Source organism: Temnothorax longispinosus, chromosome 3 (genome assembly GCF_030848805.1).
Source record: "Temnothorax longispinosus isolate EJ_2023e chromosome 3, Tlon_JGU_v1, whole genome shotgun sequence".
In the NCBI taxonomy this organism is placed as follows: Eukaryota; Metazoa; Arthropoda; class Insecta; order Hymenoptera; family Formicidae; genus Temnothorax; species Temnothorax longispinosus.
The window spans coordinates 3,437,438-3,462,631 of NC_092360.1; the positions used below are offsets into that span (position 1 = coordinate 3,437,438).

At 30.6% G+C, this 25,194-nt stretch overlaps 1 protein-coding gene across 11 annotated transcripts; it reads right to left on the reverse strand.

Moving 5' to 3' along the window:
- Positions 1-2,176: 2,176 nt before the first annotated feature.
- Positions 2,177-24,986, reverse strand: LOC139809604 (uncharacterized). 11 transcript variants are annotated; one of them, XM_071772598.1, is made up of 26 exons: positions 24,702-24,984; positions 22,394-22,986; positions 19,445-19,789; positions 18,573-19,079; positions 17,860-18,204; positions 16,885-17,391; positions 16,009-16,515; positions 15,295-15,639; positions 14,584-14,925; positions 13,874-14,215; positions 13,156-13,500; positions 12,342-12,683; positions 11,631-11,975; positions 10,250-10,378; positions 9,984-10,106; positions 9,720-9,845; positions 9,177-9,305; positions 8,905-9,030; positions 8,298-8,639; positions 7,799-7,931; positions 7,590-7,708; positions 6,879-7,220; positions 5,375-5,503; positions 5,097-5,243; positions 2,519-2,665; positions 2,177-2,397 (listed from the first exon to the last, which is right to left on the reverse strand). In XM_071772598.1, exons 2-26 carry the CDS (start codon positions 22,828-22,830, stop codon positions 2,322-2,324), a joined length of 6,777 nt encoding a protein of 2,258 aa, XP_071628699.1. In that variant the 5' UTR covers positions 22,831-22,986; positions 24,702-24,984; the 3' UTR covers positions 2,177-2,321. The 11 variants fall into 11 exon arrangements, with proteins under 11 accessions (XP_071628699.1, XP_071628698.1, XP_071628697.1 ...); XM_071772597.1 differs by having other exon boundaries at positions 2,474-2,665; positions 7,590-7,931; positions 24,702-24,986; XM_071772596.1 differs by having other exon boundaries at positions 7,590-7,931; positions 24,702-24,983.
- Between the last annotated feature and the right edge of the window lie 208 nt (positions 24,987-25,194).

Genomic DNA, 25,194 nt, shown 5'->3' on the forward strand with positions numbered 1-25,194 from the left:
ATCTATCTATTTTTGATTGAAAAATTGACTTTATGCCAGTCAAGTAATATACTAATATATGACGTGAGATCTTTATTATTCTGCCGAGAAACGCTGAAACTTTTTAATGTATTTTAGAATTAATCGTATAGTATAATTATATACTCAATTTTACAGTAAAATATATGAATATGTTATATCAAAAATAATTTTAGTAGAAAATGTAAAATATAAGGAAATATATTTATATCGATATGTAAGTTTATACAGAGATTTGCATATTATTCAATTATAAAACTCAATTATTGATTAATTATGAATAATATCCAATTTAATATCAATTGTGCGGGAAGTTTATTTTCCGGATCTCACGTCATTTATTTTGCCTTGATACATTTTCAAGATGCGTGCCGCATGAACAACATGCACAATCACGCATCTTCATATTTTTGCGGTCGGTTTTCGCGGTCGGTTTTTACATCAAGAAATTTTCAATTATATTAATTTTTTAATTTCATCTACATTACAAAATTTCAATTTTTCGCAGGATATAATTGAGATATTCATATAACGCGAAGTAAAATTTTTTTTGTACTTGATTACGATTCCAAATTAAAAGAACGGGTTACAAAAAGAAACGGTTATTCAATATATTATTAAATAAATAACGGAATTAGTGATAGAAACATTTTTCAATGTTCAATGTTGTTGCAATTAGTTTTTATAAATTAATATATATACATATTTTTTAAATTAACTTCTTGTTGTACAATTTTGATACAATCGAGGCTCGCGCGTAATTCGAATCGAACGTAATATTATCTTTCGGCAATGATAATGATCCAAAAATGGAAAGAATTTTTCTCCTTCCCTTTAATCTGGTTAAAATGCAACCAGATTGTATATGGCCAAGATACGATAAAGGTAAGTGGTCAACACTGACCACTATGATGGAATAAGGTAACATATAAAATAGTTTAATATATCTCTTTATTTGTCCCAAAGGGCTACTTTCTTTTTTCCTTATATTTTCTCGCATACGTGCGAGATTGGAAAAACTGCAAGTAAATCTCAATCGCGCGCGTGTTAAAGCCCCCAACTCCACATTTCAAACATCTCAAGTGATCGTATCACTTAATTGAGACCATATCCCGTTCAGATATCCCGCTGGATTAACCAGTAAATTAGACCTCTTATAAATCGTGTCGCGATCTTAATTAAAAAACTTTGTATAATAGATTATAACACGAGTAGGTAGGAAAATGGATAGCTATAGGACTATAGATTGGAATACGGGTAGGTAGGTAGGGATTCGGGTAGGCAGAGACAAGGAGATATAATTCAATAGACAAAATTGATGTGGATAAAATAAAAATATTATTGTTAATATAATAATAATAAATATAATTATTTTTTATTATTATATTTTTAATAATAACAACTTAAATGTATATTTAATAATATCTACTAATTTTTATATTAAATAATTTTTATATTAAAAATTATTTAAAATATTAAAAAGTATTTTATATTAAATACCAATTTAAATTTTAAATAATACTAATTTTTACAGATGATTGTATTACATCATATTTTTTGTAAATATATCATTATATGTTGTAATTATTATGTATATGTTATACATATATTTATATATTGTATATATATCAAATCAATTGATAATTTTATTACATTTTATTTACATTTTATACGATTATATAGATTACATATATCGAAAGTGGCTTGGCCTCGTTTCATTTTTCAGCTTGATCATTGCCATGCCTTATCGAAGCTTTGTCTATTTCTTTCGCGTATTGGTCATTTTTTTTGCGTTTCGTAAAATTATATAGTATAGTATAACAATAGACATTCTCCTTGATTAAATAATATAAGCAATAAAGTTATCAACGATCTTTTTGGTCGTGATTGCTCGCGTAAATTAAAATTTAAAAATTATCTTTGAAAAAATAAATATTTGAATATTAGATGGGATATTATTTTATTGTATGATATAAGCAAAACGTAAAATTACTCATCAAGTGCGACTGTTCCTTACTGTTATTTGTTTAAATGAGTGAACAGGCAAACACGGTATTCTTGACTTTGACGGAAAAATCCATACTATAATCCGCTAAAGTTAAAGTGCTGCTTGGTCTGCATAGAAATGTGATGTGATTAAAAGTAAAAAAGTACGATAAAAATTTTCATACTTGTACGTTATATATTTGTGTAGAAAAATCAATATTTAACTAGTTGGGTACTTATTACATTGTATAATAAAAACCAATACACGAATGAAGTGCGCTTGTTCCTTCTGTCATTTGTTCAAATGATTAAACAGGCTAACCAGGTTGTTCTCCACTTTGATGTTCTGCAGAAGGAGCCATAACATAATACGTTGAACTTGAATCGCTTGGTCTGCATAGAAATGTGGTATAATTAAAAATTAAAAAGAAACAATATAATTATTTAAAATGTCACAGTTGTAAGTTACATTTATGTAGAAAAGTCAATATTTCAACTAGTTCGATATCATTACATTGTATAATAGAACCAATCCGAATGAAGTGCGCTTGTTCCTTCTGTCATTTGTTCAAATGATTGAACGGGAAAACCACATGGTTCTCCACTTTGATGTTCTGCAGAAGGATCCATAACATAATCCGCTGAACTTGAAGTGCTCGGTCTGTGTAGAAACGTGATGTGATTAAAAATAAAAAGGAGAGAGTAATTATTTTTAAAATATCAGAGTTGTAAAATATACTTGTGCAGAAAAATCAATATTTAACTATTTGGTTACCATTACATATTATCTCTACTATTATATAAAAGGGAAAAGTTTGTACCATTGTTCGGGGTAATCTTAGAAAATATAATACTGAATCAATTTCAAAAATTTTTACACTGGTGGATAGCTTATGTCTTCCTGAGTAACATAGGCTATGTACCATTGTGCTACAACCCAATTTGAAAAAAAATTCGGGATATCTAAAATTTTAAATTCTTTAAAAGAGTCGTACTTATAATGACTTTTTCTGTTCAGATTTTCTTAATTAACCAAATCTTAAGGAGGTTCGATCGTTACTTGTGAGTCAAAAATGCGATTAAAATAAACGTCATTACAGCGATCTCGAATTATATGCAATTAGTATAATGAATTGTTGATGCTACTTACGTGCTATATTCTTTGTCAATTATTAGTGTATAGAATATTAACAAAACATATACTGGGGTATGAGAGCGTCAACGACTCGGGAATTGCTTATTTGGCCAACATTGTTAGAACCGGTCACTTTGTGAGCTTTCTATACTCGAAAGTTAACTTAGAACCTTAATTTTGTTATATGATTTACATAAACACTTTACACAAATAATCGCAAAACTTGAGCAATATTGACCGTATAGTTTTTTTGTAATATTATTCAGAAGTTGACCACTTTTCTGAGAAAGTCGCACCGAGGTAGATTATCAGTGGTTTAGTACACACTTAGCTTTCCTAGGACTTTGAAAAACTAGCATTTGATAGATGAAACATCAAGGATTGTGTAAAGACTTTAAAAATCGGACTTTACCGTGTGGATTGAAGGCTTTATCGTCACAAAGTTCAGGTCCCACCGTAGAATAAGCGATTTCCGAGTCGTTGACGCTCTCATACCGCAGTATATGTTTGTTAATATTCTATACACTAATAATAATTGACGAAGAATATAACACGTAAGTAGCATCCACAATTCATTAAACTAATATTGCAATTATACTAATAATTCGGGATAGCTGTAATGACATTTATTTCAATCGCATTTTTGACTCACAAGTAATGATCGAACCTCCTTAAAGTATTATATATGAAATAGGGATAGAAAAAACTGAGGAATATAATAGAATTCCAAAAATTACTAATAATAAAAAAGTTACTAATTTCTGTCTAAAAAAATCTACGTGATTGTTCTGATTTCCGCAAATTTTGAGATTCAAGCTAATTTTTTTTTATGGATAGAGTATTATTAAAGATTAAAGGTAAGTTGGTATTGAATTGGGCGAGAATCGGTGAAAGGGTTCTTCCTTTATAAAATTTTGAATTTTTTGAGAAATGTCCGTGGAAATGTATGTATGTTTGTCCGCTATGCAAATCTACAGTTTTCAAATTAGAACAACTAAATTTGATATACTATCTCATGATACTCTAACTTAAACCGTAGACGTATTTTGAGAACCGCAACATTACTGATTTTCTGGAAACCGGTGCCAAAATTTGTCTAATTTTTGGGAGATGGTGTTGATGGGTTTTTCATTAGTGGACTGATTTCGGTGTCCAATTTTTTAAAAAATATTTAGACTGCAAAATACTCCTTCAGAAATAAATCGATTTTTTTGAAAACGAGTTAAAATTATTTATTTTATCTAATTTTTCCGTCATGACAACGAATGGTTTCATTTTTTACGAAAATGTTTTTTTGGGAAACCGGTTTCAAATCAATTTTTCTAATGTCTGTCTGTCTGACCGCGAACTACTAATTCATTAATGGACTGATTTTCTGGATACCAGTACCAAAATTTGTCTAAATTTTCGAAGATGGTGTCGACAAAGAATAAATTAATATAAGAAAATAAAAATAAAAAGAAAATAAAATAAAAAAGGGCCCTCATACAAAATTGTCTAAAAAAGGTCTCTTTTTTTCAAAAAAACATTTTTTTGGGGTAAATATTACTATTCAGAAAAAAACATCATCTAATAAATCAGCCCATAGAGGGTTTTGGAAAGAGGTCAAAGCGAGGGGAAATGGTCTGCTGAGAAAGAATGTTTATTAGCATCAGTTGCGTTTAGAATTTGATGATCAATTTAATTTGTGATATTATTATTCTACTTTCACAGTTTTCAAATTAGAACAACTAAATTTGGTATACTATCTCATGATACTCTAAGTTAGACCGTAGAGGGTTTTGGGAAAGGGTCTGAACCTGAGGACAAAGAGCCTCCATACAAAATTGTCTAAAAAAAAGTCCCTTTTTCCAAAAAGAAATTTTTGGGAATAAATATTACTATTCGGGGAAAGAAGGAAGAGCTATTGAAGGAAAAGCGAAAAAGCTAGTACTATATAAACTAAACGAATAATTACTCATCAAGTACTCCTGTATTTTCTGCCGTTTCTTTGAATGATTGAACGTGTAAACCAGATGGTACTTGTTCTTGACTTTGACGCAGAGGAATATATTTTCCTGTAGAAGGATCCATAATATAAGCCGTTGAACTTAAGGTGCTTGGTCTGCATTAAAATATACGGTGCAATTAGATATGGAATTATTTAAAGTAATATTATAAATCACTCTTTTGCAAAAGAGTAAAAATTTAAATAACAAGACATTATTATATTGCGTGATATAAGAAAATAATTACTCATTAAGTGCGTCTGTTTTTTCTGTCGTTTCTTTCATAAATGATTGAACGAGCAAACCAGATGTCTCTTGATTTTGACGGTGTGCAGAGGGATCCATAATATCATCCGCTAAACTTGAAGTGCTTGGTCTGTATAGAATAGTGGTGTGATTAAAAATAGAAAAAGTAATAATTATTAAAATACTACAAGTGTACATATTGTTTAATGCTATTATGTACTTGTTGGCGGTAAACCGCTAATGGAGTGAAGTTTTGTAAGTGAGAATGAGAATGAGAAAGAAAAAGAAAGAGATAGGAAGAGAAAGTTTTATACCTCGAATTTCTTTAATGCTAATGTCAAATAATTAATGTCTAGACTGAATTTGTGATTAATAGATAAGTGAAACACGATATTATATAAAATTGAGTTAGGGTGAAACGTTATTTTAACGTAATTGATCTATTCTAGCTTTAGATGAGATGAAGAAATGATAGAATGTCTTCACGAAAAATTGTAAGTAATGCCAGAATAAATTAGGTTGGGGTGCTATATATATATAATAATAATCTCAAAGGTAACGAATAATTAATATCACTATGCTGACATTTGTAGATCTATAACGTATATTCAAATGTTATAAAAAACCGTTGATTGTTAGCTAATAGAAATTTTTATTAATTAATCATTTAAGTAATATGTGGATGACATATTTGAGTTGTGCTATATAGATTTTATTAAATAGAGCTATTTAATTTGAATACTGAATTTAAATAAAAACTATATATGTATAAATCATACATTTTATACAGCATATTTTCGAAGTAAGTACACAAGTTTGAAGAAGATATTCCTTGGTTTATTTTAAGAAGAAAAGGTTTTATAAACATGTGTTCTAAACTACTTAGTTTTTAAAACACATGGTGTCAAAGACACACGCCCCAGGTAGATTTAATAATTTTTCATTGGTACTGGAATATAATTCTTAATACCACATATACGCATACCAAATTTCAATAAAATGTCTTTAAACGTTTTCCAGATATTCGAAATTTTCATTTTCTTCTTTACAACTTTGACATTCTGTATTTTGAAAATAAAGTAGTTTAGGACACATGTTTAGAGGACCTTTTCTTCTTAAAATTAGCCAAAGAATATCCCCTTCAAGTTTGTGTAATTACTTAGGAAACACTCTACCTCCAATTTCTGCAGTATTAATGTCAAACAAATAAGCATATTAATCTAAATTTCTGAATTGTTTATATCTATGATGCATGAAAAAACGTAAAAATAAGCGATTCATATCTATTTAAATTATATTTGCAAAATAATTAAAAAATAATCATTATTACGATTTGAGAGATACGAGAGAGATTTATGATCAAAATTGCATATAAATATTATATGGATGCCCTGATAAAAACTTTTATTCACTCAATTTTCTTTAGATGATTCTACTGATTCCTTTATCATTACATTTATTTTATAATCTTTGGTATTTTAATAATTTTTTGAATTTGTACTTACTCATTTCGACCCTGGATACTTGTGGAATGTCTTCTTAAATGTCTTCGTAAATGTACAGTATTTGTTAAGAAAGATATTGCTTTACCACAATTATTACATTTTGCCTTATATCCCGGTAACTCCGAGTAATTTTGTTTTAAGTCGTCAGGTAGTGTGAGAGTGTCATCATCGAAAGACATTCCATGTTTTTTTAATAAGTGTGCTCTCATTATTGTTATGCAGTTTGTTGGGTGTACCTTAATTTCTTTTTTACAGGTCGTGCACTTTACCAGCGAAGGTTTCAGATTTTCGAAATAATTCCAAAACTTGCTGCGTTTTCTTTTCGGTGCCATTATAACCGTCCTGTAATATAGATTGTCTGATACTAAATGTGGTACAGCAATTGCATCAACGAGCGTTTGTAGAATTTCTTACAAAGGTCATAAAGACACATTTAATTTAGTAGAGAATGTATGTTTATACGGATATGTAGTTAAAATTTGCATAAGTATCAGATCGCGTACAGATCTTCAAACATATATTTAAAAAAAAGGTAAAAAACGCACCAGGTGTATGTACATGCACATTTATGATCAAAATTGCATATAAATATTATATGGATGCCCCGATAAAAACCTTTATTTACTCCATTTTTTTAGCTACTGATTGTTTTATCATTACATTTATTTTATAATTTTTAGTATTTTAATAATTTTTTGAATGTGTACTTACTCATCTCGACTCAGGATTCTTGTAGAATGTCTTCGTAAATGTATTCGTAATGTTCTAAAATCTGATAAGAAGGAATATGTTTCGCCGCAATTATTGCATTTTGCCTTATATCCCGGTAACTGCGAGTAATATTGTTTTAAGTCGTCAGGTAGTGAGAGAGTGTCATCGTCGAGAAATATTCCATGTCTACTTAAGTGCATTCTCATTACTTTTGTGTATATTGATGGGTGAGATAGCTTAATTTCCTTTTTACAGGTCGTGCACTTTATCAGCGTAGGTTTCAATTTCTCGAAATAATTCCAAAAGTTGCTGCCTTTTCTTTTCGGTGCCATTATAATTGTCCTGTAATATAGATTGTCTGATACTAAATGTGGTACAGCAATTGCATCAACGAGCGTTTGTAGAATTTCTTACAAAGGTCATAAAGACACATTTAATTTAGTAGAATGTATGTTTATACGGATATATAGTTAAAATTTGCCTAATTATCAGATTGCGTACAAATTTTTAAGCATATTTAAAAAAATATATAAATAAAAAACGCACCAGGTGTATATGCACATTTATGATCAAAATTGCAAATAAATATTATATGGATGCTCCGATAAAAACTTTTACTCGTTCAATTTTTTTATCTATTGATTGTTTTGTCATTACATTTATTTTATAATCTTTGGTATTTTAATAATTTTTTGAATTTGTACTTACTTATCTCGACTCTGGATTCTTATTGTGGAATGTCTTCTTAAATGTTTTATTAAATTTTTCATACATGTTAAGAAAGACAATGTTTTGCCACAATCTTTACATTTTGCCTTATACCCCGGTAACTCCGAGTAATATTGCCTTAAGTCGTCAGGTAGTGTATGAATATCATTATCGAGAAATATTCCATGTCTAGTTAAGTGTATTCTCATTCTTGTTATGTAATTTTTTGGATGAGATATCTTAATTTCATTTTTACAGGTCGTGCACTTTACCAGCGTAGGTTTCAATTCCTCGAAATAATTCCACAACTTGCTTCGATTTTTTCTCGGTACCATAACTGTTCTGTAATACATATAATTTGATATTAAATGTAGTACAGTGATCGCCTAAATAAGCCTGTTTTGTACGATTATCACCCCTTTTTACAAGTACATGGGAATCATGAAAATGCAAAACTTTCGATGTATAAATTTGTAAATAAAATAAAAGTGGACCATATAATTATTTAAAATTTCACATATGTAAGTTATATACTTGTGCAGAGAGCTTAATATTTAAATATTTGGATATCATTACATTGTATAATATTCAAAAATTGAATAATTACTTATCAAGTGTGCTTGTTTCTTTTCTCGTTTGTTCAAATGATTGAACGGACGAACCAGATGATTCTTGGCTTTGACATTCTGCAGTAGGATTCGTATCAAAACCCGTTGTAATTGAGGTGCTTGGTCTGCATTGAAAAACGGTGCAATTAGAAATAGCATTATTTAAAATATTAACGTTATAAATTACTCTCTTGCAAAATAACTTTTGCAAAAGAGTAAAAATTTAAATAACAAGACATTATTATATTGCGTGATATAAGAAAATAGTGACTCATTAAGTGCGTCTGTTTTTTCTGTCGTTTCTTTCATAAATGATTGAACGAGCGAACCAGATGTCTCTTGACTTTGACGGTCTGCAGAAGGATCTATAATATTATCCGCTAAATTTGAACTGCTTGGTCTGCATAAAAAAGTGGTGTGATTAAAATTAAAAAAAAAATAATAATCATTAAAATTCTACAACTGTACTATGTACTTATTGACGGTGAACCGTAATGGAGTGAAGTTTTGTAAGTGAGAGTGAGTAGGAGGAGGGAAAAGAAAGAGATAGGGAGAGAATGTTTTACACCTCGAATTTCTGTAATGCTAATGTCAATCAATTAATGTCTAGACTGAATTTATGATTATAATAGATAAGTGAAACATCGATATGATATCAATCAAATTAGGGAGCAACTCTATTTTAATGTATTATATATAAGTATCAAAAGTACATCAATTTAAAAAGACCAAAAGCCATGGTCGAAAAGTTTTGATGACTAATCTGACGAAAAAAGCCAATGGTCGATTTGTCATGACAATGTCAAATTATTACCCATCACATGCCCTTGTATCCTTTTTCGATTGTTTACATGTTTGAGGATCCAAATCAACTGTTTCCTGACTTTGACATTCTGCGGTAGAATTCGTGTTATAATCCGTTGAAATTGAAGTGCCTGGTCTGCATAGAAATATGGAGTAATTAAAAATGGAATTATTTAAAACATTAACGTTGTAAGTTATTCTTTTGCAAAAGAGTAAATATTTAAATATTAGGATATTATTATATTGTATGATATAAAGCAAAACGAATAATTACTCATTAAGAGCGCCTGTTTTTTCTATCGTTTCTCTAAATGATTGAACGGGCAAACTAGATAGTTCTCCACATTGACGTTTCGCACTAGGATCCATATAATCCACTAAACTTGAAGTGCTTGATCTGCATTGAAATACGGTGCAATTAGAAATGGCATTATTTAAAATATTAACGTTGTAACTTTAACCTTCTTGCAAAAGAGTAAGAATTAATTTAAATATCAAGACATTATATTATATTGTGATATAAGAAAATCGAATAATTACTCATTAAGTGCGCCTGTTTTTTCTGTCGTTTCTTTAATAAATGACTGAACGAGCAAACCAGATGTATCTTGACCTTGACGGCGTGCAGAAGGACCCACATTATCATCCGCTAAACTTGAAATGCTTGGTCTGTATCGAAAAGTGGTGTGATTAAAAATAGAAAAAAGTAATAATTATTAAAATATTACAACTGTATGTATTACTTAATGCTATTATTATGTTCTTATTGGTAATGGAGTGAAATTTTATAAGTGAAAGTGAGTAGGAGGAAGAAAAACAAAAAAAGAGAGAGAAAATGTTTTATACATCGAACTTCTGTAATGCTAATTTCAAGCAATTAATGTCTAGACTGAATATATAATAATTAATAGATAAGTAAAACACAATATATGATTTAAAATTAAGTTAGGATAAATCGCTATTTTAACGTAATTGTTCTATTCCAGCTTTAGTTGAGATAAAGAAATATACATATATTCACACGAACAATTTCATTAGGCTATCAAAATTTTGTCCTGACCGTAAAGTGGACTAATTAAACTTATAATATTTTGTACGTTAATTTGATTGTATATTATATCCGTCGCGTTTTACTTATTTATTGTTTATATACGTCGCCTGAAATAGACGTTTTCCTAATATATAATTTATAATAGAGGCTGTCTTAATGAGTACGTGTTTAAACATAAAACGGATACGGTCACCAATTAAAACGGTCTAAAATGATAGGATGTTCTTATGAAGAATTGTACAATATGTCAGAAATTAGATTGGTGCTATATACATATACAATAATAACTCAAAGATAACAAATAAACAATATCACTATGCTGACATTTGTAGGCCTACAACGTGTATTCAAATACTACAAAGAACGGTTGATTGTTGTCTAACAGAAACTTTTATTAATTATTATTAATTTATTAACTATTATTCATCTACGTAATCAGTGGATGGCAGATTTGGGAGTTGTCCTATATAGATTTTATTAAATAGAGGTATTCAATTTAAATATCTATAAGAACTATGTATAAATTGTACATTTTATACATCTACCTCGAATTTCTGCAATACTAATGTCAAACAAATAAATATTTAATCTAAATTTCTGAATTGTTTATATCTATAATATATGAAAAAACGTGAAAATAAGCGATTCATATCTATTTAAATTATATTTGCGAAATAATTAAAAAATAATCATTATTACGATTTGAGAGATACGAGAGAGATTTATGATCAGAATTGCATATAAATATTATATGGATGCCCCGATAAAAACTTTTATTCACTTAATTTTCTTTAGCTACTGATTCTTTTATCATTACATTTATTTTATATAATCTTTAGTATTTTAATAATTTTTTGAATGTGTACTTACTCATCTCGACTCTGGGTTATTGTGGAATGTCTTCTTAAATGTACTCGTAAATATGAAATACGTGTTAAGAACGACACTGCTTTGCCACAATTATTACATTTTGCCTTATATCCCGGTAACTGCGAGTAATATTGTTTTAAGTCGTCATGTAGTAAAGTGTCATCATCAGGAGATATTCCATGTTTTTTTAATAAGTGTGCTCTTATTATTTTTATGCGTCTTGTTGATAAACTAGATATTTTAATTTCTTTTTTACATATCGTGCACTTTACCAGAGTAGGTTTCAATTCTTCGAAATAATTCCACAACTTGCTGCGTTTTCTTTTCGGTGCCATTATAACCGTCCTGTAATATAGATTGTCTGATACTAAATGTGGTACAGCAATTGCATCAACGAGCGTTTGTAGAATTTCTTACAAAGGTCATAAAGACACATTTAATTTAGTAGAATGTATGTTTATATGGATATATAGTTAAAATTTGCATAATTATCGGATCCCGTACAGATCTTCAAACATATTTAAAAAAAAAAGGTAATAAACGCACCAGGTGTATATGCACATTTATAATCAAAATTGCATTTAAATATTATATGGATGCCCCGATAAAAACTTTTATTCACTCAATTTTCTTTATAACTACTGATTCTTTTATCATTACATTTATTTTATAATTTTTAGTATTTTAATAATTTTTTGATTGTGTACTTACTCATCTCGACTCAGGATTTTTGTGGAATGTCTTCGTAAATGTATTTGTAATGTTCTAAAATCTGATAAGAAGGAATATGTTTTGCCGCAATTATTGCATTTTGCCTTATATCCCGGTAACTCCGAGTAATATTGTTTTAAGTCGTCAGGTAGTGTGAGAGTGTCATCATCGAAAGACATTCCATGTTTTTTTAATAAGTGTGCTCTCATTATTGTTATGCATTTTGTTGGGTGTACCTTAATTTTTTTTTTACAGGTCGTACACTTTACCAGCGAAGGTTCCAGATCCTCAAAATAATTCCAAAACTTGCTGCGTTTTCTTTTTGATGCCATTATAACCGTCCTGTAATATAGATTGTCTGATACTAAATGTGGTACAGCAATTGCATCAACGAGCGTTTGTAGAATTTCTTACCAAGGTCATAAAGACACATTTAATTTAGTAGAATGTATGTTTATACGGATACATAGTTAAAATTTGCATAAGTATCAGATCGCGTACAGATCTTCAAACATATATTTAAAAAAAAGGTAAAAAACGAACCAGGTGTACAGAAGGCGTCATTAATGCTTTCCTAGCTGTGTTCTGGGGATTTCTATAGTGCACGTTACATGTATGTACTATGCTTCAGGTGGAAGGCATCAATGACGCCTTCTGTACATGCACATTTATGATCAAAATTGCATATAAATATTATATGTATGCCCCGATAAAAACTTTTATTCACTCAATTTTCTTTAGCTACTGATTCTTTTATCATTACATTTATTTTATAATTTTTAGTGTTTTAATAATTTTTTAAATGTGTACTTACTCATCTCGACTCTGGATTCTTATTGTAGAATGTCTTCTTAAATGTTTTCGTAAATGTCCAGTATTTGTTAAGAAGGATACTGTTTCGCCGCAATTATTACATTTTGCTTTATATCCCGGTAACTCCGAGTAATTTTGTTTTAAGTCGTCAGGTAGTGAGAGAGTGTCATTATTGAGAAATATTCCATGTCTACTTAAGTGCATTCTCATTACTTTTATGCATCTTGATGGGTGAGATACTTTAATTTCCTTTTTACAGGTCGTGCACTTTATCAGCGTAGGTTTCAATTCCTCGAAATAATTCCAAAAGTTGCTGCGTTTTCTTTTCCGTGCCATTATAACCGTCCTGTAATATAGATTGTCTGATACTAAATGTGGTACAGCAATTGCATCAACGAGCGTTTGTAGAATTTCTTACAAAGGTCATAAAGACACATTTAATTTAGTAGAATGTATGTTTATACGGATATGTAGTTAAAATTTGCATAAGTATCAGATCGCGTACAGATCTTCAAACATATATTTAAAAAAAAAGGTAAAAAACGCACCAGGTGTATGTATGTACATGCACATTTATGATCAAAATTGCATATAAATATTATATGGATGCCCCGATAAAAACCTTTATTTACTCCATTTTTTTTAGCTACTGATTGTTTTATCATTACATTTATTTTATAATTTTTAGTATTTTAATAATTTTTTGATTGTGTACTTACTCATCTCGACTCAGGATTCTTGTGGAATGTCTTCGTAAATGTATTCGTAATGTTCTAAAATCTGATAAGAAGGATAGTGTTTCGCCGCAATTATTGCATTTTGCCTTATATCCCGGTAACTGCGAGTAATATTGTTTTAAGTCGTCAGGTAGTGAGAGAGTGTCATCGTCGAGAAATATTCCATGTCTACTTAAGTGCATTCTCATTACTTTTGTGTATATTGATGGGTGAGATACTTTAATTTCCTTTTTACAGGTCGTGCACTTTATCAGCATAGGTTTCAATTTCTCGAAATAATTCCAAAACTTGCTGCGTTTTCTTTTCGGTGCCATTATAACCGTCCTGTAATATAGATTGTCTGATACTAAATGTGGTACAGCAATTGCATCAACGAGCGTTTGTAGAATTTTTTACAAAGGTCATAAAGACACATTTAATTTAGTAGAATGTATGTTTATACGGATATGTAGTTAAAATTTGCATAAGTATCAGATCGCGTACAGATCTTCAAACATATATTTTAAAAAAAAGGTAAAAAACGCACCAGGTGTATGTACATGAACATTTATGATCAAAATTGCATATAAATATTATATGGATGCCCCGATAAAAACCTTTATTTACTCCATTTTTTTGGCTACTGATTGTTTTATCATTACATTTATTTTATAATTTTTGGTATTTTAATAATTTTTTGAATGTGTACTTACTCATCTCGACTCAGGATTCTTGTGGAATGTCTTCGTAAATGTATTCGTAATGTTCTAAAATCTGATAAGAAGGATAGTGTTTCGCCGCAATTATTGCATTTTGCCTTATATCCCGGTAACTCCGAGTAATATTGTTTTAAGTCGTCAGGTAGTGTGAGAGTGTCATCATCGAAAGACATTCCATGTTTTTTAAATAAATGTGCTCTCATTATTGTTATGCATTTTGTTGGGTATACCTTAATTTTTTTTTTACAGGTCGTACACTTTACCAGCGAAGGTTCCAGATCCTCAAAATAATTCCAAAACTTGCTGCGTTTTCTTTTCGATGCCATTATAACCGTCCTGTAATATAGATTGTCTGATACTAAATGTGGTACAGCAATTGCATCAACGAGCGTTTGTAGAATTTCTTACAAAGGTCATAAAGACACATTTAATTTAGTAGAGAATGTATGTTTATATGGATATATAGTTAAAATTTGCATAAGTATCAGATCGCGTACAGATCTTCAAAAATATATTTTTAAAAAAAGGTAAAAACGCACCAGGTGTATGTACATGCACATTTATGATCAAAATTGCATATAAATATTATATGGATGCCCCGATAAAAACCTTTATTTACTCCATTTTTTTAGCTACTGATTGTTTTATCATTACATTTATTTTATAATTTTTAGTATTTTAATAATTTTTTGAATGTGTACTTACTCATCTCGACTCTGGATTCTTATTGTAGAATGTCTTCTTAAATGTCTTCGTAAATGTCCAGTATTTGTTAAGAAGGATACTGTTTCGCCGCAATTATTACATTTTGCTTTATATCCCGGTAACTCCGAGTAATTTTGTTTTAAGTCGTCAGGTAGTGAGAGAGTGTCATTATTGAGAAATATTCCATGTCTACTTAAGTGCATTCTCATTACTTTTGTGTATCTTGATGGGTGAGATACTTTAATTTCCTTTTTACAGGTCGTGCACTTTATCAGCGTAGGTTTCAATTCCTCGAAATAATTCCAAAAGTTGCTGCGTTTTCTTTTCGGTGCCATTATAACCGTCCTGTAATATAGATTGTCTGATACTAAATGTGGTACAGCAATTGCATCAACGAGCGTTTGTAGAATTTCTTACAAAGGTCATAAAGACACATTTAATTTAGTAGAGAATGTATGTTTATATGGATATATAGTTAAAATTTGCATAAGTATCAGATCGCGTACAGATCTTCAAAAATATATTAAAAAAAAAAGGTAAAAACGCACCAGGTGTATGTACATGCACATTTATGATCAAAATTGCATATAAATATTATATGGATGCCCCGATAAAAACCTTTATTTACTCCATTTTTTTAGCTACTGATTGTTTTATCATTACATTTATTTTATAATTTTTAGTATTTTAATAATTTTTTGAATGTGTACTTACTCATCTCGACTCTGGATTATTGTGGAATGTCTTTTTAAATGTTTTCGTAAATGTGCAATATTTGATAAGAAAGATATTGCTTTACCACAATTATTACATTTTGCCTTATATCCCGGTAACTTCGAGTAATTTTGTTTTAAGTCGTCAGGTAGTGAGAGAGTGTCATTGTCGAGACCCTGGATACTTGTGGAATGTCTTCTTAAATGTCTTCGTAAATGTCCAGTATTTGTTAAGAAGGATACTGTTTTGCCGCAATTATTACATTTTGCTTTATATCCCGGTAACTCCGAGTAATTTTCTTTTAAGTCGTCAGGTAGTGAGAGAGTGTCATTATTGAGAAATATTCCATGTCTACTTAAGTGCATTCTCATTACTTTTGTGTATCTTGATGGGTGAGATACTTTAATTTCCTTTTTACAGGTCGTGCACTTTATCAGCGTAGGTTTCAATTCCTCGAAATAATTCCAAAAGTTGCTGCGTTTTCTTTTCGGTGCCATTATAACCGTCCTGTAATATAGATTGTTTGATACTAAATGTGGTACAGCAATTGCATCAACGAGCGTTTGTAGAATTTCTTACAATGGTCATAAAGACACATTTAATTTAGTAGAGAATGTATGTTTATATGGATATATAGTTAAAATTTGCATAAGTATCAGATCGCGTACAGATCTTCAAAAATATATTTAAAAAAAAAGGTAAAAACGCACCAGGTGTATGTACATGCACATTTATGATCAAAATTGCATATAAACATTATATGGATGCCCCGATAAAAACCTTTATTTACTCCATTTTTTTAGCTACTGATTGTTTTATCATTACATTTATTTTATAATTTTTAGTATTTTAATAATTTTTTGAATGTGTACTTACTCATCTCGACTCTGGATTATTGTGGAATGTCTTTTTAAATGTCTTCGTAAATGTGCAATATTTGTTAAGAAAGATATTGCTTTACCACAATTATTACATTTTGCCTTATATCCCGGTAACTCCGAGTAATTTTGTTTTAAGTCGTCAGGTAGTGAGAGAGTGTCATTGTCGAGACCCTGGATACTTGTGGAATGTCTTCTTAAATGACTTCGTAAATGTGCAGTATTTGTTAAGAAAGATAGTGTTTTGCCGCAATTATTGCATTTTGCCTTATATCCTGGTAACTCCGAGTAATATTGTTTTAAGTCGTCAGGTAGTGAGAGAGTGTCATTATTGAGAAATATTCCATGTCTACTTAAGTGCATTCTCATTACTTTTGTGCATCTTGATGGGTGAGGTACTTTAATTTCCTTTTTACAGGTCGTGCACTTTATCAGCGTAGGTTTCAATTCCTCGAAATAATTCCAAAAGTTGCTGCGTTTTCTTTTCGGTGCCATTATAACCGTCCTGTAATATAGATTGTCTGATACTAAATGTGGTACAGCAATTGCATCAACGAGCGTTTGTAGAATTTCTTACAAAGGTCATAAAGACACATTTAATTTAGTAGAATGTATGTTTATACGGATATATAGTTAAAATTTGCATAAGTATCAGATCGCGTACAGATCTTCAAACATATATTTAAAAAAAAGGTAAAAAACGAACCAGGTGAACAAAAGGCGTCATTAATGCCTTCCTAGCTGTGTTCTGGGGATTTCTATAGTGCACGTTACATGTACTATGCTTCAGGTGGAAGGCATCAATGACGCCTTCTGTACATGCACATTTATGATCAAAATTGCATATAAATATTATATGTATGCCCCGATAAAAACTTTTATTCACTCAATTTTCTTTAGCTACTGATTCTTTTATCATTACATTTATTTTATAATTTTTAGTGTTTTAATAATTTTTTAAATGTGTACTTACTCATCTCGACTCTGGATTCTTATTGTAGAATGTCTTCTTAAATGTCTTCGTAAATGTCCAGTATTTGTTAAGAAGGATACTGTTTGGCCGCAATTATTACATTTTGCTTTATATCCCGGTAACTCCGAGTAATTTTGTTTTAAGTCGTCAGGTAGTGAGAGAGTGTCATTATTGAGAAATATTCCATGTCTACTTAAGTGCATTCTCATTATTTTTGTGTATCTTGATGGGTGAGATACTTTAATTTCCTTTTTACAGGTCGTGCACTTTATCAGCGTAGGTTTCAATTCCTCGAAATAATTCCAAAAGTTGCTGCGTTTTCTTTTCGATGCCATTATAACCGTCCTGTAATATAGATTGTCTGATACTAAATGTGGTACAGCAATTGCATCAACGAGCGTTTGTAGAATTTCTTACAAAGATCATAAAGACACATTTAATTTAGTAGAGAATGTATGTTTATATGTATATATAGTTAAAATTTGCATAAGTATCAGATCGCGTACAGATCTTCAAAAATATATTTAAAAAAAAGGTAAAAACGCACCAGGTGTATGTACATGCACATTTATGATCAAAATTGCATATAAATATTATATGGATGCCCCGATAAAAACCTTTATTTACTCCATTTTTTTAGCTACTGATTGTTTTATCATTACATTTATTTTATAATTTTTAGTATTTTAATAATTTTTTGAATGTGTACTTACTCATCTCGACTCTGGATTATTGTGGAATGTCTTTTTAAATGTCTTCGTAAATGTGCAGTATTTGTTAAGAAAGATAGTGTTTTGCCGCAATTATTGCATTTCGCCTTATATCCCGGTAACTCCGAGTAATTTTGTTTTAAGTCGTCAGGTAGTGAGAGAGTGTCATTGTCGAGACCCTGGATACTTGTGGAATGTCTTTTTAAATGTCTTCGTAAATGTGCAGTATTTGTTAAGAAAGATAGTGTTTTGCCGCAATTATTGCATTTTGCCTTATATCCTGGTAACTCCGAGTAATATTGTTTTAAGTCGTCAGGTAGTGTGAGAGTGTCATCATCGAAAGACATTCCATGTTTTTTTAATAAGTGTGCTCTCATTATTGTTATGCAGTTTGTTGGGGGTACCTTAATTTTTTTTTTACAGGTCGTACACTTTACCAGCGAAGGTTCCAGATCTTCAAAATAATTCCAAAACTTGCTGCGTTTTCTTTTCGATGCCATTATAACCGTCCTGTAATATAGATTGTCTGATACTAAATGTGGTACAGCAATTGCATCAACGAGCGTTTGTAGAATTTCTTACAAAGGTCATAAAGACACATTTAATTTAGTAGAATGTATGTTTATATGGATATATAGTTAAAATTTGCATAAGTATCAGATCGCGTACAGATCTTCAAAAATATATTTTAAAAAAAAGGTAAAAAACGCAGGTGTATGTACATGCACATTTATGATCAAAATTGCATATAAATATTATATGGATGCCCCGATAAAAGCCTTTATTTACTCCATTTTTTTAGCTACTGATTGTTTTATCATTACATTTATTTTATAATTTTTAGTATTTTAATAATTTTTTTATTGTGTACTTACTCATCTCGACTCAGGATTCTTGTGGAATGTCTTCTTAAATGACTTCGTAAATGTCCAGTATTTGTTAAGAAAGATAGTGTTTTGCCGCAATTATTGCATTTTGCCTTATATCCTGGTAACTCCGAGTAATATTGTTTTAAGTCGTCAGGTAGTGTGAGAGTGTCATCATCGAAAGACATTCCATGTTTTTTTAATAAGTGTGCTCTCATTATTGTTATGCAGTTTGTTGGGTGTCCTACCTTAATTTTTTTTTTACAGGTCGTACACTTTACCAGCGAAGGTTCCAGATTTTCAAAATAATTCCAAAACTTGCTGCGTTTTCTTTTCGATGCCATTATAACCGTCCTGTAATATAGATTGTCTGATACTAAATGTGGTACAGCAATTGCATCAACGAGCGTTTGTAGAATTTCTTACAAAGGTCATAAAGACACATTTAATTTAGTAGAATGTATGTTTATATGGATATATAGTTAAAATTTGCATAAGTATCAGATCGCGTACAGATCTTCAAAAATATATTTAAAGAAAAAAGTAAAAAACGCAGGTATATGTACATGCACATTTATGATCAAAATTGCATATAAATATTATATGGATGCCCCGATAAAAACCTTTATTTACTCCATTTTTTTAGCTACTGATTGTTTTATCATTACATTTATTTAATAATTTTTAGTATTTTAATAATTTTTTGATTGTGTATTTACTCATCTCGACTCAGGATTCTTGTGCAATATCTTCTTAAATGTCTTCGTAAATTTCCAATATTTGTTAAGAAGGATAATGTTTTGCCGCAATCATTACATTTTGCCTTATATCCCGATAACTCCGAGTAATATTGTTTTAAGTCGTCAGGTAGTGTGCAAGTGTCATTATTGAGAAATATTCCATGTTTACTTAAGTGTACTCTCATTGTTGTTATGCAGTTTTCTGGGTGAGATACCTTAATTTTTTTTTTACAGGTTGTGCACTTTACCAGCAGGGGTTTTAAATCCTCGAAATAATTCCACAACTTCCTGTGTTTTCTTCTCGGTGCCATTATAACCGTTCTGTAATACAGATCTCTGATACTAAATTGTGTTACAATGAGCGCCTTAAAAAGCGCTTATAGAATTTTTCACAAAGGTCAACAAGAGGTATAGTTTCTTTTTATTATACTAAATGTTTATAAGGATATATATTTTAAATTTTCCTAATTACTACCAGATCACATACAGATCTACAAAAGTTACATTTTTCTAAAAAAGGAAAATAACGCCAATAACCGAATGTACGTGCTCTATGCAAACTCATTATAGACTAAATTTTTTAAATAATATTTGATGTTATAATTTTATTGTATTTTTAACTATAAAAGCAATAATATCAGAATTTTTGCGTCAAGCAGATATGATAAATCAGTAATATCTGATTTCTTTAAAATATTTACAATGATACCCGAAAGTTGTTCTTTTTTAGAACACGTACACAACAAGTATAATAAAGAAACATTATTTAAAAAATCAGATGTTACTAATTTATCTTATTCACTTGATGCAAACCTTCGGGTATAATTGTTTTTGTAGCAAGAAGCACAAATGAAATTATATGACCAAATTTATAGGTCAAAATTTTTTTCAATAAAAATTTTCTTTGTAGAACGTACACTTTATTGTTGCGCATTTTATTAATTTTTTTTGAAAAAGAAATATTTTGTACGGATATCACTCCTTTTTTACAAGTAGGGGAAGGTGCTGTACCTTGGGTGCAGCTGTACATACGTTGGAACACTGTCATAATCGAATAGTGTTTGCATCTGGCGATAGTTTATAGTACTAATTGTTGAGTTATTTGATAATCTCTTTAAATATGTAGTTTTGAGTCGTTGCGATTATTTACACGTAAGTTATATCGACTTTTGTATTTTATAACGCGTAAAATAAATTTATTGAGATTTGTATTGTAATTTTTGTAATTTTTTATAATAAAGATATATTATAGTTATCAACCAAGGTTAGTAAGAATGTGTCAAATATGTAGAATAATATAGTAAATTATTTATAATTTTATTTATAACCCATAAGCTGTTAACTAATTTTTTATTAGAAATTGATTTCTATGTATCTATGGAACATGACGGTTGATGTACCTTGGAACGCTTTTAAAAGTTTATATTAGCTGATTGTTATCTTTATATAACTGTTAGTTATTTGTGTAACTACAATTTTTCCATTTTTACTGACAGCTAGAGTAATAAACGTGGAATAAAAAGGTCAAGGCCGGATGTTGGAGCTCTGATATCTGTTGTAAATGCAGTCTTAGAAACTGAAACGTCGAAAGTATCTCACTGATTGTGAGAGAAGCAACAAAAATATATAATGTATTTTATTGTTTGTTAAAAGATGCTTAAATAATTTATTAGAGAATTAAATGTTGATATTATTTTATTATTTTATTTTATTTTTATTTTTGCCTCCTTGTTTTATTTTATTAATAAGAAGATTTTATTAGAGAAAAATAAAAGCAGTCTAGAAAAACACGCAAGATTACTTATGAAATTTATGAACGGTTGTTTTTATTTATGACGATAATGATTTTATCTCGTTAGATTTGATCGTCATTTTCTGTTTAATAATTGACCAAGATGTAACAAAATGTTACAAAAGTTGAAAATATATTTTATTTTATATATTTTTTATCACACTGTTCAAGATTTTACAGGACAGACAAGATATCCGAACTACCCACTATTGAAATATTATTATCTGGAAGAAAAACTTTTTTCTGACATGTTTTCTTTGATCAAAAATAACATTTTAGAAACAAAAGACATAAATGCTCATTCTTTTACAAACAAAACAAATGTTCAAACTCTTTTACAAACAAAAAACATAAACGTTTATACTCTTTCCTTTATCTAATTTATTAATAACTCTTTTATTAATAACTGTAAGAACGTCTATTTACTTTTTTGGTTTTCTCTTTCGTGTCTTATTTTCCATTTCTTCTTGTTTTTTCTTTTTTTCTACTAAGTTTTTTTTCTCCAAAGAATCAGTAAAAATTTTGCTGCTTCCCTGCTGTCTACGTTTTATAGTTCCATACTGATGCCTCTTGGACGCCTGATCCTCCAACGAGACTCTCTCCAGCTCTCGCAGGATGCGTTTGCGAGGTGGCACGACATTAGGATCCATTTGAATTAACCTGCCCGACGACGACGACGACGTGCCGTTCAATTTCCGCGACATTCTCGTTTGTGTTGCCTTTGGATAGCCTCTAATTTCTGCGGGACTTTTAAACTGGCTTGGGACCTCGTCAGCTGCTTCTTTTTCTTGTGCCGTTGACTGTAAATCTTTATCTATTAATATCTTCGATGGCGTGCCTGATGAATCGTTTGCTACAGACATTCTCGATGGCGTGCCTGATGAGTCGTTTGCTACAGCATTTACTTATTGTAAAGAAGATTGTGATGGACCTGCTACGTTGTCAGTTTCCTCTGTTGTCACACTTGATGGAAAGGCCGTTCCAAAACTAAAATCTTCATCGCTGAATGCATGTGGGTCCTAAGGAAAAATTCTTGTCTTTTTAAAAGCATTGATAATGTTATTTGGTGCCATAGCGCGTGGTAAGGCTATGCCGACAAAATTAGCTACTTCATAAATTGATACTGTTTTGCCCGGGTGACTCAGCATCCATGAATCAATAGCAGAATTGTAAAACTTCTGGAATGGACCGTATAGACCAACATCAAGACGCTGTATCCGGTGTGATAAATGCGGAGGTAGCGTTAAAATGTAGACAGAGTAGACACCATTTGCTTTTGCTAACTCAAGGACTTCTAAACTTATTTGACTCTTATGGTTGTCATAGATCAAAAGTGATAAGTTATCCTTCGTGCTATATGAAAATTGTATAAAATGCTGTATTGTTTTAACAAAAAGTTTATTGGTCATCCAGCCTGATGGATTGGCCAGACCCAACGAGTTAGGCGGAGCACCAGTCAGCATGTGATCGCGGTAATTCACCCGAGGAAATATCAAAACAGGTGGTAAATATATAGTTTCCATCAGCACGGACAATGCAACATGTTGTAACAAGAACTCCCTTTTCCACACTTTTGATTTTACACACAGCTTTGAAACTTTTTTCAGCAATTATCTTTCCACTATTTTGAACTGTCATGGTTTTCGTTTCATCTAAATTGTAAATTCGTGAAGAATCTCCAAGTCGTATTTATTTATCACTTTAATTTAAAAATCTATTCTATGGAACAACGTACATTGAGTACTTTACAATACGTATTTGCATTTTGTATAAATATTGTTCTTAGCACAACCAACCTGCTCGGCATTTTTTACTAAATGTCATCCTTATTTCCCATAAGCATTAACCTTTTTGCTCCTATAATGTTGTCTGTAGCCGGCATCCATGTGACATTCGTAGATACTAGCGCCGGCTCTATAGCCGGCATAGCTGTATTGGTACTAACTTTGCTTGTAGCGTATATTAAATACGAAGTTTAAAATAATAATGAAATATAATTTTAAAATATAATTTTGTACTTATGTAAATCCCGTTTTACTTTTGTGCTTGAAAAATTATATATCTTTAATGCAACGAGTTAAAACAGTGCTGGCGGCTTATGCTGCCGTACCTCATAATCGCTATTCGGCCAACGCCACCATAGCAAAAAGGTTAAATACTTTGAAATAAAGTGTCGTACTAGATGTGTGTTAAAATTAAAACTTCTGGACCCGTGTATAGTTTAATTTTGGATATGATCGCAATTATCAGCCTTTTGATTTTGCCATGAATTCTTGTTAATGATTTTTTTGCTTTAAAATTTTAATTGTACATGAAATCGAATATACAAATAAAAACTCAATATGCATAGGCAGACAAGTGAATATCCAGCATACACATATGATTATATACCGCCCTGGTAAAAATTACCGTTAGAAACGGAAAGAAACGCATAGTAAAACGTCATAGTAGAACATGCATTCTATCCGTTTCTGACTGTTTTACTATGCGTTTCTTTCCGTTTCTAACGGTAATTTTTACCAGGGCGTCTTAAGTTTAAGCGTGTAAATCTTGTTTACACCAAGCATTTGATACGCATACCAAGTATTATATTAGGACTAAATCCATTGGTACGATCGATGTAAACAACGGAGTATCAGAATGGTACGATACTCGAGAACAGCCTGTATCAGACTAAGTTGATACGCGTATCAAATGCATTCTTAATGTGTTGTCTGATTGGCTTGATACATACCCATTGTATACGTAATCGAAATTGAAAAACGTCTTGAAAAAATCACTAATATGATTTAACACGGTCGATATAAACAGAAACGTATCTAACGCTTAGTCCGCATTAGCTTGATACCCGTATCAAGAGTTTCTACGGTGTAAATTAAGCCATAGAACTATATACAACACTGGAATGTGAATTCCCATCCTAGCTAGCGCCTGGGTCACGAGAAGATAAAGACGGGTTGCTTTGCGACCGTCCTCCCTCTATTTAGCAGACTTTTGATTGGTCAATGGTATTCAATTGTTGTCGTAAAGTACAGCAGGGGTGCATTCAAATTACGCCTAGGTACACCTAGGTAACTCTAACACAGAGCTGCATTCAAAAATTTAACCTGGGTAATTCTAAGCTATAGTTACGTACACTATAGCATTAGAGTTACCTATGTGCGCCTAAACGTAATTCCTGAACGCACCCTAGTATAAGTACATATTGTAGTGACACTGAGCGTCGG

Excerpts from the sequence above, each read along its gene's own strand:
- LOC139809604 (XM_071772596.1), bottom strand. The coding sequence starts at position 22,830 with ATGTCTGTAGCAAACGATTCATCAGGCACGCCATCGAAGATATTAATA. Across the intron at positions 12,684-13,155 it reads AGAATCCAGAGTCGAGATGA|GACGGTTATAATGGCATCAA; the intron begins GTAAGTACACAT and ends TCTATATTACAG. Across the intron at positions 2,398-2,518 it reads GATTGGTTCTATTATACAAT|ACCAAGCGATTCAAGTTCAA; the intron begins GTAATGATATCG and ends ATTTCTATGCAG.